The sequence below is a fragment of the Canis aureus genome, chromosome 3 (genome assembly GCF_053574225.1).
Source record: "Canis aureus isolate CA01 chromosome 3, VMU_Caureus_v.1.0, whole genome shotgun sequence".
In the NCBI taxonomy this organism is placed as follows: domain Eukaryota; kingdom Metazoa; phylum Chordata; class Mammalia; order Carnivora; family Canidae; genus Canis; species Canis aureus.
Genome location: NC_135613.1, coordinates 25,719,413 through 25,737,617, shown reverse-complemented (window position 1 = coordinate 25,737,617; position 18,205 = coordinate 25,719,413). Strand labels below are relative to the sequence as shown.

General features: G+C 37.5%; 1 protein-coding gene across 4 annotated transcripts in view; it reads left to right on the top strand.

Moving 5' to 3' along the window:
• The window catches only part of UBE4B (ubiquitination factor E4B), a 125,190-nt gene that overhangs the window by 50,249 nt on the left and 56,736 nt on the right, over positions 1 to 18,205 (top strand). For 2 of the 4 annotated variants that reach the window (XM_077891262.1, XM_077891261.1), the window contains exons 3-7: positions 6,149 to 6,284; positions 12,677 to 12,764; positions 13,843 to 13,987; positions 16,506 to 16,734; positions 17,194 to 17,610. In XM_077891262.1, the coding sequence (XP_077747388.1) occupies positions 6,149 to 6,284; positions 12,677 to 12,764; positions 13,843 to 13,987; positions 16,506 to 16,734; positions 17,194 to 17,610 (1,015 nt within the window). Of the gene's footprint in view, positions 1 to 6,146; positions 6,285 to 11,143; positions 11,221 to 12,676; positions 12,765 to 13,842; positions 13,988 to 16,505; positions 16,735 to 17,193; positions 17,611 to 18,205 lie in introns of those variants that run through there. The other 2 variants (XM_077891263.1, XM_077891264.1) reach the window with 2 other exon arrangements.

The window sequence follows — 18,205 nt, the reverse complement described above, 5'->3', positions numbered from 1 at the left end:
ACCACAGGAAAAGAAAATTGTAGACAAATATCCCTGATGAATATAGATGCAAAACTCCTCGACAAAATATTAACTGACCCAAATCAACAGTACATTAAAAGATCATACACACACTGTGATCACGTGGAATTTATTTCAGGGACCTAGGGAGGGTCCAGTCAGCGTGATATGCCACACATTTGCAAAATAAAGGATAGAAATCATATGAGCTTGCAGAATAAGCATTCAATATCCGTTTATGACAAAAACTCTCAACAAAAGTGGGGTTAGAGAGAATGTCATATATAAGTCCACAGCTAATATTATACTTCATGGTAGAAAGCCAAAAGCTTTTCCTCCAAGATTATGAACAAAAGGTTACCCATCCATTATTGCCACTTTAATTCAATATCATTTTGGAAGTCCTAAACAGAGCAATTAGACCAAAAAAAGAGGCGGAGGGGAACATCCAAAGTGGAAAGGCAGAAATAGGTCTCTCACTATTTGCAGATTTGCAGATATCTAGATACTATAGGTAAAAAACCCTAAAGACTCCACCAAAACACTGTTAAAAATGATAAATGAATTCGGTAAAGTTGCAGGATACAGAATCATACAAAAACATCTCTTGTGTTTCTATACACTTTTAACGAACTGTGGGTAAAAGCAATAAAATAATCCCATTTACAGTTGCATCAAAAAGAATAAAATACCAGGGAATATATTTAGCCCAGGAGTTTCTATACCCTGAAAACTATAAGATGCTGATGAGAGAATTTAAAGAAGAGGCAAATAAATGAAAACATTTTCTGTGCTCATGGATCGGAAGAATTAATATTAATAAAATGTTCATACTAAGCTAAAGCAATCTATAGATTCAGTGCAATCCCTATGAAATAGACCCACTCATATATGGTAAACTAATGTAGAACAACGGATCCAAGAATGTACAATGTAGGAAAGACAGTCTCTTCAGCAAATGGTGTTGGGAAAACTGGACAGCCACATGCAAAAGAATGAAACTAGACTATCTTACACCATACATAAAAATTAACTCAAAATGGATAAAGAATGTGAGACCGGAAACCATGAAATTCCTAGCAGAAAACATAGGTAGTAAGTGCCTTGATGTCAATCCTGGTGATGGTTTTTGGATCAAACTCCAAAAGCAAAGGCAACAAAAGTAAAAATGAACAAATGGGACAGCATCAAAGTAAAAAGCTTCTGTGTAGCAAAGGAAGCCATCAACAAAATGTAAACCTACAGAATAAGAGAAAAATTTTGCAGGTCACATATCTCATAAATGGTTAATGTTTAAAATATATGAAGAACTAGACCTAATTGTGAGACCTGAAATTATAAAAATCTTTGGTGTACTACTGTTAACTAAAGATGAATCTCCTTTGGTCTGTGACAGTTTCTTACTTAGTCTCTCTGTGTTTTTCATTATCTTGACAATTTTGAAGAGCATTTTGTAGAGTATCTTTTAATTTGGTTTTTCCAGATGTTTTTCACCTGATTAGAATGGGGTTTGTTTGGTATTTTGAGGGAAGAGAATCACACATGCGAAGTGCCTGTCTTATCACTTCCTCTCTGGGGTGCAAACCGTCCATACCACACCCCTGGTGGTATTCACTTTCACCACCTGATTAAACTGATTATTTCCAGGTCTCTCCACTGTGAAGTTATGATTTTTTTCCCTTTCCAGACTCTGAGTTCCTAAGTCCAGCCCAACCCATTTAAGCAGTGGGAATTAAGGTTTTTACCTTCTTGAGTGGGAAATGTCCACATGTAGATATATGTTATGTGGAATTCTTCTGTAAGGGACATTGGTGCCTTCTCCCAAGTTAATGATTTAATCCTTACTTATATCAGTATGAACTCATGTATATTTATTTTATACTTTGAGTTATAATTCAAATTGCTATATTATTTATTTAGCGTTCTTTTACACAAATTGTTCTAGTTTTGGCCATTGGGAGCTCTTTTGGATTGACTCTTCTGTTTGGTATGCTCATCTTTTTATATTTTTGAATACTCTCTCTTTGGCACTGTAAGATGCTCCAGGCTCATCTTGTCTTTTCTCTGCACCAGCCATAGACTCTACCATTTCCCTAAGGAGCAGTCAAGGTCTTTTGATTCCAGGTGTATGATTCTTTGCATGACTCACCCTTTTGACATTAAGGAAAAGAATACTCTAGCTCATAAGTAAAGATCAAAGCATTTTTCTAATTTGAATTACTGATTTTCTTCTCTTAATATTTTAGGTACGACTATTTTTCTTTATAGGTTTGAAATTTCATTTTATTTGTGTTTATTCACAAGAACAAAATGTTTTCACTAGGAAATTAGCTACTGACTCAACGTATCATTCGACTTTATGGAATAGAATATGCTCATCATATGTAGTTTTGAGGAATGAGGTTTGGTATTGGCCAAATAAACTACGAGTGTATTTTATGTTTTCCATGAATGTTAACCCTTTAGCTTAGTTCATTGTCAGGATCTATGTAAATTAGCCTAGAAGTTTGATTAGTAGTAGAATGAATGATTCTTTTTATAACACAAATATCTTTTTAAGTTTTGCTTTTATAATTTTAGAATGTATGAAACATATAGCTTTAGTTTAAAATAGCTGTGATCAAAGAAGTGTTCAGCAGTTTGGGATAGGAGAAATAGCATTTTCTTTGGAGTCAAGACACATGTATTTTAATCTTGCCTCTGTTTCTAACTTGCTAAGAGAAGTTTTTAGACTTCATAGATCTCAGTATTCTCATCTGTAAAAGAAGATTGGCCAAGACCTTTAAAGACATCCCCCACCACACACACACACCTTCGTAACAGCTTTATTGGGGTTTTAAGGTCCCTTTTGGCAATTCTCTGCTTTTTATTTATTTTTTATTTTTTTAAAGATTTTTATTTATTTATTCATGAGAGACACACACAGAGAGAGGCAGATACATAGGCAGAGACAGAAGCAGGCTCCTCACAGGGAGCCCGATGTGGGACTCGATCCCGGAACTCCGGGATCACGCCCTGAGCCAAAGGCAGATGCTCAACCGCTGAGCCACCCAGGCATCCCTCTGCTTCTTTTTATACTAGAATTTAAAAAGCCTGTGTGTGTGTGTGTGTGTGTGTGTGTGTGTGTGTGTGTATAAAATACTGGACTAGATCCAGTGCTACAGCATACATAGGCATTTGGTCTGGTTTATACTTAAAAGGGAATAGCATTGAGGAAAACTGCAGTATTGGGAAGAAAATCTTAGAGAAGTAAAATTCTCCTTATCTCCTTTAAAATTACGGCTTTCCCGCCCAGAATGTATAATTTTCCTTTAACAAGCTCTTAATAGTGATAAAGGTTTAGAAAGCTGCTATCTTGAAAGTTTGTAGTTCATATTTTATTAAGCAGACATGGCTTTCTCCATTCCTTGTTACACGCACCCTCCCTTTTTGAGACTTGTTTTTAAATTGATAGGCAGAGAATTTCTCATCTTGTAAAGGAGAATCAGAGGAGGTTATCTCTATTTTAAATCTTCAATATCTGCTTTTATGGAGATGAAGAAGAGGGGGAAAAATCTCCATTCCTTGAAACTTGGCTTCCTGACAGCAATTTCCCAAGTTAGGGTGGGAGAGAGGGAGCATCATAGGACAAAGTGATATTTTGTACTGTTGCTTTGATTTGGTTTTACCCACGATATTTAATTTCTGTTGATTCGAAATAAAATCAAAGATACCATCCATTTTTTAAGTTTAAGAAAGCAGTGGGGTCACTCCAGATTGTAGATGGTATGTAGAGATTGAGGAACACTGTAATACATAATAAATTCTGGGGAGGATTGCCCCACTGGTCTCAGGATATGAAGATCATATGGAGGGTATGGGAAAAAAAGAATTCAGGTGATACCCTTGATGTTTATAAAAATATTGCAAACAATATTCTGTACTGTTTGGTATGCTCTGGCATTGCATTACTGTAGGGTTACTGTACATGTAGTATAGCATAGTATGCTATGTTACAGTTTTTTAAAACAATTTAGTTTATTTTTTTTAAGATTTTATTTATTTATTTGAGAAAGAGAGGGAGAGGGAGAAGCAGGTTCCCCACTGAGCAGAGAGCTTGATGTGGGGCTTGATCCCAGGCCCCTGGGATCATGACCTGACCTGATGCTTAACTGACTGAACCACCAGTAATTTTAGAACTAGTTTTTTAAGGTAGAAATTTTAAAGCTACTTAATTGATAACCCATAAAAATTATTGGACTTTATTATTATTATTTTTAAAGATTTTATTTATTCATAACAGAGAGAGAGAGGCAGAAACACAGGCAGAGGAAGAAGCAGGCTTCATGCAAGGAGCCCAATGTGGGACTCCATCCCGAGAGTCTGGTATCACCCCCTGAGCTGAAGGCAGATACTCAACTGCTGAGCCACCCAGGCATCCCTTGAACTTTATTATTAATTAGTTTTATTTAAAGTTGTTAAGAACAGGGTGCCTGGGTGGCTCAGTCAGTCAAGCATCTGCCTTTGGTTCAGGTCATAATCCCAGGGTCCTGGGATCAAGCCCCACGTCAGGCTCTCTGCTCAGTGGGGAGTCTGCTTCTCCCTTTCCCTTGTGCTTCCCCCTGCTCCTGCTTTCTTTCTCTTTCTCTCTCTCTCAAATAAGTAAATAAAATCTTTAAAAATAATACAATTGTTAGGGGCGCCTGGGTGGCTCAGTTGGTTAAGAGTCCAACTCTTGATTTCAGCTCAGGCCATGATCTCAGGGTTGTGAGATTGAGCCCCATATCAAACTCTGTACTCAGTGTAGGGTCTGCTTGAGATTTTCTTTCTCTCTACCCCTGCCACTCCCCCTGCTTGCACTCGCTTATACTCTCTCTCTGTAAATAAACAAAGTCTTAAAAAAAAAAAAGTTAGACCTTTCTTTCATTGTGATAGGTAAAATAATATTCTCCTTAAGAACCTTGTTGAAACTGTGTTATTTATTCTGTCAGTAAATAGTTATTGAGAACTTACTTTGGGTTACATTCTTGAATTCATGACTTTCAAGTTCTACTCTCTTCTCCAAGCTTATTTCAGAATTCTTGCCAGATTAGATGCTTTCTGAATTCTCCATGAGTCTAGGTAGAATAGTGAGGATTTTGCTTCTCTTTTCTTTCATGAGTCCTGCAGAAACTTTAATAAACAGGCATACTTCAAACCTGCTATCAGGAATGGATGAATGTTTTTCTGATATTCTTCAATGAGAGACTGGAAAGGGTGGCAAGTTTACTTTCTTGGACTGCTGGGTTCAAGTTTATCCACTCGGTACTTGTTTCAGCTACAAATGGTAATTCAAGTTGTTGTGTTTTTTGTTTTTGTTTTTAATGTTGGTCACATATTCTTTACAACAACATAAGTATTACGTTTTTTAAAGTACTTGCAGATGGCTGGGTAAAACTTTTTTTTTTTCATGGAAAGATATTTGTAAAGTATTTTTTTTAATTCTATGAGAAAAACATGGTTTTAAAGACATTGATAAGGAATAATCTGCCCTGTACTCATGGCTGTTCTTCACTATACTGTAGGCTCTCATGAGAGAACATCATGAGATGTTCAATGAATAAGTGAATTGATCTGTATTTAAGGATATTGCTTACTTAGATGGCTCTATTTGCATGTTTTCAGCATTTTATTGTGAAAATCTTAAGGCTAAAGCAAAGTTAAAAGAATTTTGCAATGAACACCTATATATCCACCATCTAGATCCTGCCATTAACATTTTGGTATATTTGCTGTATCACACATCTATCCATCTATATATTTCTGTAGTCATTTATTAATTTATCTTATTTTTGGTACATTTCAAGGATTTTTCTGGACAATCATGGAAGCTAATCTATATTCAGGGACCATATTTGAATTGGTGAAAGAAAAAGTGATGAAGAGTCAGTTTTAGCTATCCGATGTAGCTGGATCACTGACCTCATATGGCATATATGGATAAACTATGATTTCTTGCTGATGTTTCTATGATTTTAATATTAAACATTTAGCATGATCTCCTAGTTCCTCACTTACTGACTGTTGTGATGGTACAAATGCTGATTGTGTATGTTAATACTGTAGCCATTACAAATGGCTTTAATGTGACTTCATAGGAAACTTAATTTTTCATGTCTTTTCTGGGTAGGAGTAGCTCACCGAAGCCAGAGCAGTGAAGGAGTCAGTTCTCTCAGCAGCTCGCCCTCCAATAGCCTTGAAACCCAATCTCAGTCTCTCTCACGTTCCCAGAGCATGGATATCGATGGGGTCTCTTGTGAAAAAAGGTAAAGTAAGCCAGTTTTCCAATAAGCTATTGGATTTATGGAAAGGGAAAGATTCAGTCATTCCAGTCCACTAATTCCAAGGGCCAGCCCAGAGATTTATGCCAGTCCTTAGCAAACTAGTGCGAGATCTATGAGATTTATAAGTCTTTGTATTATTCTGAAATATTCTTTATAAGTTTTTTTGGTTTTGGTATTGAAATATCTTTTATGAAATAATGGTATAAGCGGTAAAATATTTTTTTAAAAATTTTTTCCTGATGTCTTTATTTTGTACATACCATGTTGGCAAGTATATGTCAGTCCCTAAAAATGTCTTCAAAGTTTTACTGATCAGTGAAATTTAAAAGTTTGGAAGGGTACAGACAGGTAAGACACACACATCTTAGGAGCCTCAAGGTAAGGATGTCCTAGAGCAGAGTCTGTCTGTGCCATGAGTGGGTGATAGAGTGGCTGAGGTATTGATTCCTTTATTCCTTGAGCAGGCCAGGACTCCCCTTCCTTCCCAGGACCCATCTTCTCTGTCCTGAAGCAGCTCCCACGGTTTATGTCAGTGGACCAGACAAATACTATTTTCTATGTTTGTGATGATATGAAAAAGGTTAAGAAGCACTGGAATAGAGCTTCAGCACTTGCGGAGGTTGGGGTGAGGGCCAAATCAGAGATCACCTCACATTAGGTAAGAATTTAGAAAGGACTGCATTCTCAGGAATAAGATCAAGTAGAAAAAAATCAACCCCACAGAGCAAAAAACAATCATGTTCTTATTACCTTTGCACTGAATAGATATATTTTTTAAAAATCAAGTCATCTCTGAAATTTCATGGCCAGTGGATGACTTCATATGGGTTTAGCACCTAGATTTACACTACTGATATAGTCTGAAAAGCCTCAAACTAAGACTACCATATACAATGGAGCCAGGCCTATACCTCCTATAAGGCATCTGGTAGAACTAAACATAAATCATCCATGTCTTCAGAGAATTTCCTTAGAAAAGCTTCCAAGAAGTGTGAGCTCATGGTCAAAAATCACAGAACACACTAGATAAAAGCCACTATGAGTAAGATACCACAGAATCAGGAACAACAGAATTATTCATCTAGAGATTTTTGGGTTTTGGAATTACCAGATACAGAGTACAAAATACATATGTTTAAATAAATTACAAAGGAATTGAAAACATAAATAAGGGGAAAGCAACTATGAAAACAACCAAGTACATTTGAAAAAGAACCAAACAGAATTTCTAGAAATGAAAAGGTAATTCAAATTGAAAACTTGATGTGAGAGTTAAAACAGTTGATTTGACATAGCTAGAGAATTAACACACTAAATAGTAGAGCTGAAGAAATTATCCAGAATGTATCACCAAGAGAAAAAGAGATGAAAACTATGCAAGATATTTAGAGATATAATGGACACACAGCCGATATATATACCTAATAGAAATATCAAAAAGAGAGAAAAGAGACTTAGAGCAATTCACCGCACCCTTCTTAATTCCATGTTTTTTCCTCTACTGGTTTGGAAGCCACTATCAAAAAAGATAAATAGCTAAAAATTTTTCTGGAGTCGATAAATGATATAAATTCTCTGATTTAAAAAAGCTCAGCAACTCACATGCTGATTAAACCAAGAGAAATTCATATCTGGACATTTTATAGTCAAATTTCCAAACATTGAAGACAAAAGATCTTTAAAGCGGCCAGAGAGAGAAAATAAATTATCTACCAAAGAACCATAATTAGATGAATGAGTGACGGAAGTCACACGGAGGAGTAAGTCTCAAAATGCTGAAAGTAAGTTAACTGTCTGCTAGGAATTGTGTACCCTGTGCACCTGTCTTTCAGGAGCAAGAGTGAAATAAAGACACTTATAGATTCAACAAACAAAAACAACCTGATAGTCTGCCACCAGAAGACTCCCCAACTTTGAACAAATGTAGTTGAAGAAAAAGGACAATGATCTCAGGGCTAATGTCTGAGATGCAAGCAGGTAGGATGAGTGAAGAAAATAATAAATGCGGTAAGTCAAAACAAACACTGGTGGTATAAAACTGTAGTAATGGTATATAAAATAATATTGGGAGAGAGAAGTTGAAAAATGAGTTAGATGTAACATGCCAGACAGCATAGCAGGGAAGCCAGAAGCAGGAGTGATTAGAGCTAGCTCTAAGGTCTCTGTACTTGAGAAAGGTGTGAAGATCCTGGCCCACTTTAGATTTTGAATTAAGGATACTTGATAAAATTTCAAGGGTAGCCACCAAAAGAACAGGAATAGAGTATACCTTCCAAACCAGTAAAGGGAAAATACAAAATGAGGGTTGGAAGTTGGGGGGATTTAAGTCAATTTAAAAGGAGGGAAGAGGGGAGGGGATCCCTGGATGGCTCAGCAGTTTGGTGCCTGCCTTTGGTCCAGGGCGTGATCCTGGAGTCCTGGGATTGAGTCCCACACTGGGCTCCCTGCATGGAGCCTGCTTCTCCCTCTGTCTATGTCTCTGCCTTTCTGTTTCTCTATCTCTCTCATGAATAAATAAATAAAATCTTAAATAAATAAAGGAGGGAAGAAACTTGTGTTTTATGAGTTTTAAAAAAGAGCACAAAATAAGAAGGTCGAAAGAAATGAAATTTGTCAGTAGTCACAGTAAATTACAGTGAAAAGGCTTAGATCGGGATAAAAACAAAACAGAACCCAGCTTTATCCTTGTTTACAGAAGGCACACCTGAAACATTAGGTTAGATAGATCTTCAATCTTTCATTGACTGTGAAAGAAAGGGACAAGATATTCCACACAAATATTAAACAAAAGAAAATTGAAGTAAATTAATACTCGTAAGTTAGACTTTAAGGCACAAAATATTATTAGAAATAAGTACTGTGTACTGTTTAATAGTAGGATATAACAGTTTCCAAAGTATATGCACTTGGTAATAGGACAGCAACAGCAATAAAGCACGTAACAGTAGAACTGAGGAGAAAGTGGCACATGATCATAATGGGAGATTTTAACCATTTCTTTCATCCATCAATAAATCGGAAGGAATGAGCATCAGTAAGCATATGAACAAATTAAACAGCACAGCTAAAGGATTGATCTAATTGACAGATACAGAACTTTGCACTCTGCAGTTGGAGAATACACATTCTTTCCTAATACTCAACAACCAGAGAGTTTCAGGAGGCAGCATGATACAGATCATGTTTTCTGATGAGGACATTAAATTAGATGATTAATAAAAGGAAAAAAACTTTTAAAAATTCCTTCATACATTTGGCAATTTTTAAAACAGAGCATGCTACAAAATCAGATCAAAGAGATCATAATGGGAATTTGAAAGAATCTAAAACTGAACAATAAGAAATATTTCAGGTTATGAGCTGCATGTTGTAGCTAAAGTGGTCCCTAGAAGAAAATATAAAGCTAAAATATAGATGAAACAAAGAAAAAGAATGTAAATAAGTATTGGAAATAAAAGACTCTTTCCCTGGATATGTGCATGGCCAACTGCCTCCTATTTGTATTCATGTGGCATTTCTCAGTGATGATCACCCTATTTAAAATGAAAAGGCCTACATTTACAATCTTTTTTCCTTAATTTTTCCATAGCAGTTATATGATGTTTTGCTTATTTATTATGTTATTGTTATGTTACCCTCTAACTAGAGGTTAGAGGTCTAATATTATGTTATTATATGTTACCCTCTAACTAGAAGGTAAGCTCCAAGACACAGGGATTGTTTTGTCTCTTTTGTTTGTTCATTGACCTCTCAGACAACTAGAACAATGCCTGCATAGAAAGGGGATCTCAGTAGTGCTTATTATTAAAAAAGAGAGTTCCATGCAAAAATATAAATATGCAACATGCAGATAAGCCTAGAATTTGGATGAAAATCAAATTTCTAGAAAAACCTAATTCTCCCAAAATTAACTCAAGAGGAAAGAGAAAACCTAAATGATCAAAAACCATGAAATAAATTGAATCGGTATTTTAAAATTTTCCAAAGCAAGCACCTTGCTTATGTAATTTTGTGGGCAAATTCTACCGTTCCAGTTATACACAAATTCTTCCAGATAATTTTTAAAAATAGGGAATACTTACCAACTCAGTTTACAAAGCTAATAAGACCTTAATATCAAAACCAGACAAGAATAATATAAAAGAAAAAAATTACATGGTAATCATGCTCATGAACATATTCGCGAAAGTCTTGAGATAGTGACAAATCAGATATTGTAACAGATAAAGAGCAGACAAAACTTCTGTGGGGCTGGATGCCAGGATAGTGGTTGCTGTGGGCTAGCGTGATTGTGAGTGGGAGGGTCATCAGGATGTTCTTGGGGTGCTGGTAATGCTCTGTTTCTTGATGTGGGTGCTGATTGAGTACATCAGTATGTTTCTTTTGCGAAGCTTTATTCAGCCAAACACATGATCATCTGTGGATAGGTCTGTACAGATATTTCAATTTTAAGTTTAGTTTAAAGTAATAATATAACATAACATGGGTGACTTGGGTTTATCTCAGGAATGCGAGGGTGCAACATTAGTGAATCTGTAAATATCATTCCCCACATTGTATATTAAAGAGAAAAACCATATAATCTTGGTAGTTGGAAAAGTTTGATAAAATTCAACATCAGTCCATGATAAGAATCTTCACGAACAAAACAGAAAGATACATCAGAGTTCAGCGAATATTCCACATGCTCTCCTGCATTTCCAGTTTTCTTTGCAGTTAGATTGGGGGCCAGGTGACTAGTTTTTGTCCAATAGACTGTGAGTGGAAGTGACATGTGTCACTTTTAGGCGAAGGCAGTTGAGCCGCTGTTCCTCCTCCATCCCTCTCTTCTCTTGCTCCAGTGACCTTGGAGGCTGTGTATTGCAGATGGCATAGATTAAAGATGGAGTAAGGATGCTTCACTCTCACCAGACTTTGCGTAAGCAAGAAATAACCCTTATAGTATTAAGCCTCTAAGATTTCCAAGTGTGTGTGTGTGTGTGTGTGTGTGTGTGTGTAACCACAGCATAGTTTACCTTATTCTGACTAATATGAAGGTCATCTCAAGAAATTACAGGAACTCTCATATTCAGGGGCGAGAAATTAGAAACACTCTCTTTAAAATCAGGAAATGATACAAAGATGGCTGCTATTTCTACGTCTGGTCAACACAGGGTTCCTACCCAGTGCAGTAAAACAAAAACAAAGATTAGAGTGGAAGAAATAAAAGTTATTATTTGGAGATGAAATTATTTTCTACCTAGTAAATCTACGTATAAGTAAACAAGTTGCTTTTAAGTGGTCTCTATCAGTTACATTACTATGGACTAGCAACAAGAAATTAGAGAACTTAATTTTTAAAAAGGTACCATTCACAGTTTCATTTAAAAATCTATGGTACCTAGGTATAAATTTAGCAAAAGAAGTGAAAAAGTTATGGAGAAAACTATAAAAGTCTATTGAAAGACCAGGGGCATCTGGGTGGCTCAGTTGGTTAAATATCTGATTCTTGATCTCGGCTCAGGTCTTGATCTCAAGGTCATGAGTTTGAGACCGCATTGGGCTCCTTGCTGGGTGTGGAGCCTACTTTAAAAAAAAGTTTGTCGAAAGACCTTAAAGAAGGCCTAAATAGTTGAAGAGAGACACTTGTCCATGGACTCTAAGATAATGATGTCATTTCTCCCCACTTTGATCTCTAGAGCCAATGAAATTCTAGTGAAAAATGCCAATAGCATTTTTAAGGAATCTGTGAAGCTGATTCTTAAGTATGTATGGAAGAGCAAAAGGCCAAGAATGGCTAAGACTCTGTTGAAGTAGGAGGGTAAGGTAGAGACATTGACCTAGCAGATAGCAAGGTTTATTGTGAAGTTTTAGCAAGTAAGATGGAGTGGTTTTTGTCTGGGGATAGGCAGATTATCCAATGAAACAGAAATGAATATCTAGAAAAAAACCCATACGTACATGGCCCTTGGACCTATGAGAGGTGATTTCATATTTGTGTAAAAAGGATGGTCTTTTCCATAAATGATGCTGGGAAAATTAATGTGGGAAAAATATGTGTTTAACCAGATTTTTGTAATCAGGCTCCTATTGTATGTATACCATTTTAATATAATATGTATAGAAAATATGTTCTAATTTGCTTTTGAAAGTGAGTCTAAGAAAATGCCAACTTAGGAAAAATATTTCTAACAAGTAGGATAGACAGAATGTTTACATCCTAGTGTATGAAGAACTCTTAAAAGTCAATCAGAAAAAAAAAAAAAATGAACCTGTATTATTTTGTTTTCCTGGCTGATTTTGACTGATATTTGAGAACTTTTCCTCAATCAGGAGCTATGACATTAGGTGGATTTATAAAAGGTAAAAGCCTTATTTGTCTTTTATACTTAAAGCATGTCCCAGGTGGATGTGGATTCAGGAATAGAAAATATGGAGGTTGATGAAAACGATCGAAGAGAAAAGAGGAGCCTCAGCGATAAGGTTGGTAAGAGATGAAGCCCTTGCTTCTGTTTTTAGTACAGGTAATATAAACAGACACTCATTTCTTACATCTGTAGAGCTGATTAGAGTGGGCCGCCCCAAATCGACAAACCCTTTTTAAATGACTCTCTCTCTTAAAAAAAAAAAAAAAAAAAAAGACTCTCTTTCTTTTGAGGAGAAATGTATAGCCTAGATTGCTGTAATGGAAGGAGAGCTCACTTCTTTCATCTGGTCAGATCCTCCAGCAGTGACCTTGGTATCAGATCCATATTTCTACTAGTGAATTTGTTTGTAATGAGAATGAATTTAGCAGTAATATGAACAATTTCTGTTGGTCTTTTGTTTGAGTTACTCAAGTAGATCATCATATCTTTTGTAGTATTCTGCAGAAAATAGGTGGGAATTGAAGCAAGAAATCCCATACGTACATGGCCATTGGACCATTTTATGTGAAATCCAGTAGCACTTAGAAGTTCATTTACAAAAAAAAAAAAAAAAAAAGTTCATTTACAACAAGAAGTCTTTATATTTTGTTATCATCTGAGCTTAGTTCCCTATATTTAGCCAGAGAGGTATTCTGTTTTGGCGGGTGTCATGGTGTCTAACTGGTAGAGACAACTACATCACTTTCTGTGCAGTGAATTAGGAGTGTCCAGCAGCACATGGTGATGGTCATTTGTTGGACTGTGGTCTTCTAATGGCATGATGCTCTATTTTGTAGAGTTCTTGCATGTTTACAGAGTTCTTTTATATATATGATGTTTTATCTGTGACAAAAACTAGTGGGTAACATTAAATTATGGAACATTTTTTGGATGAAAATTAGTTATATGCTAATGTTAACCTGATCCTTTGGCATTCAGAAAAGTAAACAAATAGGATTAATAGATAATGCCCCTACTCTTTTATCCTCCCCCTGTATTATAACCTCATGAAACCTCCATGTTGTAACTTTGAAGTTATAGTATCAAGTTTATTTTTCCCAAAATCAGTGGGTGAACTACTGTATGCATTTCTAAAATATCCTCACTAGTAAATGAATTATTAAAATTAACCCCTAAATCTTCTTCCTCACAAGGAGCCTTCCTCGGGTTCTGAAGTATCTGAAGAACAGGCCTTACAGCTGGTCTGTAAGATCTTTCGTGTCTCCTGGAAGGACCGGGACAGAGATGTCATCTTTCTTTCTTCTCTTTCTGCACAATTTAAGCAGAACCCAAAAGAAGGTAGGAAACTAGCTTAGCTGTTAAATGATAACAAGAATGTAAGAGCCTTTGTCCTTCTTTGTTACCCACATTCACTTTCTCTTGCTTTGGGGTTGTATTTTTGAATACAGAGATCATTCTTGATGAGGACACTGCTGTTGGGCCACTTTCCACTCTCTTATCGATGATTTTTTTTTTATCTTGCATGATTTCTCTAGCAGAAAACTATATAAATACGTTAATGGTCTCTATTGTTTCAGAGTTGAAGTTATTAATGTCTCTAATAAAATAGGAGTGTACCAGGCGGTCTCCTGGGATCCTGCAAGAGGTCCTCTGTATGACCTGTACTTGTTTTAAGTGCCTGTCAGGTCATGTGTAGACAGTGGAGTAAATCCGTTTTATTAAATTGCTTAGCAGGATAGAACATATTGATATTTTGCTGTGTTTCCAGGATACTATTTTAAGAAGCTACACTAAACCACACTTTTATAATGTAATAAAACTTTCAGCAAGATACCAGCATTACAGGGCACTATCACTTTTCTTTACAGAAGTCGTTTGGAATGCAGAAGAGGTAAGGGTGGTATGCTGTAGTGTCCATTTGCATACTACTAGAATATAACCCTGATGGCAGGGGTTTTTGTCTGTTTTGCTTGCTGATTTATTCCTGGTACCTAGAAGGATGCCTTGCATTTAATAATCCTTCAATAGATGTACTTTAAATGAGCGAATGAAAAGGAGATCATCTTTCCCTTTTTTGTGCTATCCATCTTCCCAGACAGAAAAAGTCCCCTATGTTTCTGGCAAATGGATAGTTTACTTTTGATTTTACTAGGATCTTCTTATTAACTGGTTGTACATATGAGCCTAGCACCCATGTATTTAAAAGCCTGCCACTAAAAAAAGAATAAAAAAATAAAAACAAAAGCCTGCCACTTATTGTTATTCTTTTTTTTTTTTTTAAATAACAGCTACTTTTTTTTCTTTTAAGATTTATTTATCCTGGAGAAAGTGAGAGAGTAGAGGGAAGGGCAGAAGAAGAGAGGGAATCTTTAGCGGACTCCACACTGAGCACAGAACCTGATGCGGGGTCTGATCTCATGACCCTGAAATGTGACCAGAGTCAAAATCAAGAGTCAGACATTTAACCAACTAAGCCCCCCAGGTGCCCCCTTATTGTTATTGTAAACCTTAAGATTCTTTTTTTTTTTTTTTTTAAGAATTTATTTATTCATGAGAGACACAGAGAGAGAGAGAGAGAGAGAGAGAGAGAGAGGCAGAGACACAGGCAGAGGGAGAAGCAGGCTCCATGCAGGGAGCCCAATGTGGGACTTGATCCTGGGTCTCCAGGATCATACCCTGAGCTGAAGGTGGCGCTAAACCGCTGAGCCACGGGGCTGCCCAACCTTAAGACTCTTTAAATCTGTCTTGTACATATGTAAGTGGGAGCCAAATCAGATAAGATTTATATGTGTTACAGCTCTTATTTATTTAGTGAAATTTAAAGGGTATCTAGGGCACCCGGGAGGCTCAGTTGGTTAAGCATCTGCTTTCAGCTCAGGTCACGATCCCAGGGTCCTGGGATTGAACCCCACATTGTATCAGGCTTCCTGTTCAGCAGGAAGTCTGCTTCTCCCTCTCCTCCTCCCCCCTGCTCATGCTCTCCCTCTCTCTTGCTATCTTGCAAATAAATTAAAATCTTAAAAAAAAAATTAAATAAAAATGTATCTAAAGAGCTACAATAAGGCATTTGGGAACTTTAAAGAAGGAAGAAGTTAGAAAATAGAATTTGCTCCAAAAAGCCAGATGGTGACTAGATATTAGACCCTTCATAAAATATTTTGAACCTCCCATGTAATAGTTTTACTGTATATAAGACGTATGTAGGCGAAGAAATGTCAACCCGGCTTTATTTCTAGTATCATAAATGAATGCCTGTAGCTAGGAGTAGCTTCTTTTTGCAGTTAATATATATCAGCAGTGATACTCGTTGGGTGCACTCCAGATTTTCTTTCTTTTTTTTTTTGTTTTAAAGTAAGTTTTTTATTTTGGAATACTTTTAGATTTTTAGAAAAGTTTTAGAAATAGTTTAAGGAGTTCCGTATACCCTTTACTCAGTTTCCCTAACACTGACATCTTATGTAACCATAGTGTATTTGTCAAAAGTGAGATATTACCATAACCTGAGCTCAGAGTTCATGTGGATTTCACCAGGTTTTCTTTTCCTTTTTTTTTTTTTTTTAAGATTTTATTTTATTTATTCATGAGAGAGACATAGAGGCAGAGGCAGAGGGTGAGGAAGAAGCAGGCTCCATGCAGGGAGCCCAATGCAGGACTCAATCTTGGGACTCCAGGATCATGCCCAGATGCTGAACCGCTGAGCCACTCAGGGGCCCCCAGGTTTTCTATTAATGTCTTTTTACTGTTCCAGAATCCAATCCAGATACCCCATTGAACCTCTGGTTCAACTTGGCTGATTCAAGAACTATGTATATAAAGAACCATGTGTAACCTCTTCTTTATTCTCCCTTTCCAACAGTGTTCTCTGATTTTAAGGACTTGATTGGCCAGATTTTAATGGAAGTGCTAATGATGTCTACGCAGACTAGAGATGAAAATCCATTTGCCAGTCTGACAGCCACATCACAGCCAATTGCAGCAGCAGCTCGGTCACCAGACAGGAATCTAATGCTCACTACTGGCTCTAACCCAGGAACAAGCCCCATGTTCTGTGGTGTGGGTTCCTTTGGTGCCAGCTCTTTCTCTAGGTTAGTGCGGTTCCTTTTGCACATCTATTTGGTAGTAAAACAGCCATGAATTATGTAAGAGAAGGGACTGCTGGCTCACAGGCCTTTGTCAGGTTGTGGTATGTGTTCTTTCTGGGTGGGTGCCTCTAGTCATGGCTGAAGGTCTTGTCTTTTCCAGATTGGTTTGTTTGGCTTCCCATGGTTTGGCTTTCAGTAAATTTTAGAAACAAATGACTGTATACAGTACATTATTCTTTGGAAAGATGGCTTTCTCATACTGTAAATGCAGCGTCTAGATCACTATGGTAATTAGATTATAACTAGTTTGATGAGTATCTGAAAGATTTGTACACTTGAATGCTTAGAGATACGAGGTGTCATTGTGCTGTTCTTTAAAAGCTTGATATTTTCCGTTTTAGATATTTACCTCAAGTTTTTCTTCATTTTTCTCTTCTTTCCTCTCTTTCTCCACTGATTTAGCCTCTATGAAACTAGCCCAGCTCCCAGTACAAGTTTCTGGAGCTCGGTGCCAGTGATGAGTCCATCCTTTGCCTCCCCCCCTGCCCGTGTGGCTGGCCAGATGGCTGTGCCCTCCATTTCCCTCGGCCCGCATGGTGGCATGGCCTCTGGAACTGCCACAGGAAGCCAGCCCTCCTCTCCACGGTATCGCCCCTACACTGTCACCCACCCGTGGGGGTCTTCGACTTCTCCTACCCCGCGATCCCCAGGCATCTCCATTCTGTCCAGCTCGCCCAGCCTCCCTGCCCTTGCTAGTAGCCCTCAAGCGGTTCCTGCCAGCTCTCTCAGACAGAGACCCAGCAGCCTGGGGCCCCCTTCAGTGGCCGCCTCACCCAGTGCCGTGAGCAGACGTCCCTCATCCCTAAGGATCTCTCCTAGGTATTTATTCAGCAGGAGAGCTGGGTGTGAGTTTGCAGTGCAGGGAGAGGCGATTAACTCTGTTTGGAAGAACCTGGTGTGTGACGCTGACCTCAGTTACATGTGTTTTTCTGTTTGGGTTATTAACCTGTGTGTCTAACTAGTTTGGTAGGCTTGTGCCCCGAGTCCATGCTTCTGCCAGGCTTCGATAACAGTAGAACGTGTGGGTGTTCCGCTGTGTGTCCCTTACTCTGTTCTTACCCCTCACTCTTCCTCCTTCCTGTACAAAAAAAAAAAAAAGTCACTTCATTTTGTGAAATCTAGTTCATGTGTCATTCTTTATTACAAATGAATTCCAGAGGCTGTGGGCAGTTTGTATTTGAGAGTTGGAGCTCACAGGAGCACTCTTCAGCTCTTTGTATGGTTGTCAATCAGAGTCAAAATGCAGTCAGCCCAAAGGGTGGTGGGAGTGGGTCTGGGCCCTTGTCCCTTACCTCTGATCACTGGGGATGGACCAGTGTTTGTGCCTTGACCCTTTGATTTGAGCCTCTTAGAAAGAAGCAGTAGCAGAATTCTACTAACCCAGGGCCGCCCCTGCCTCCCCTCTGCAATGTAC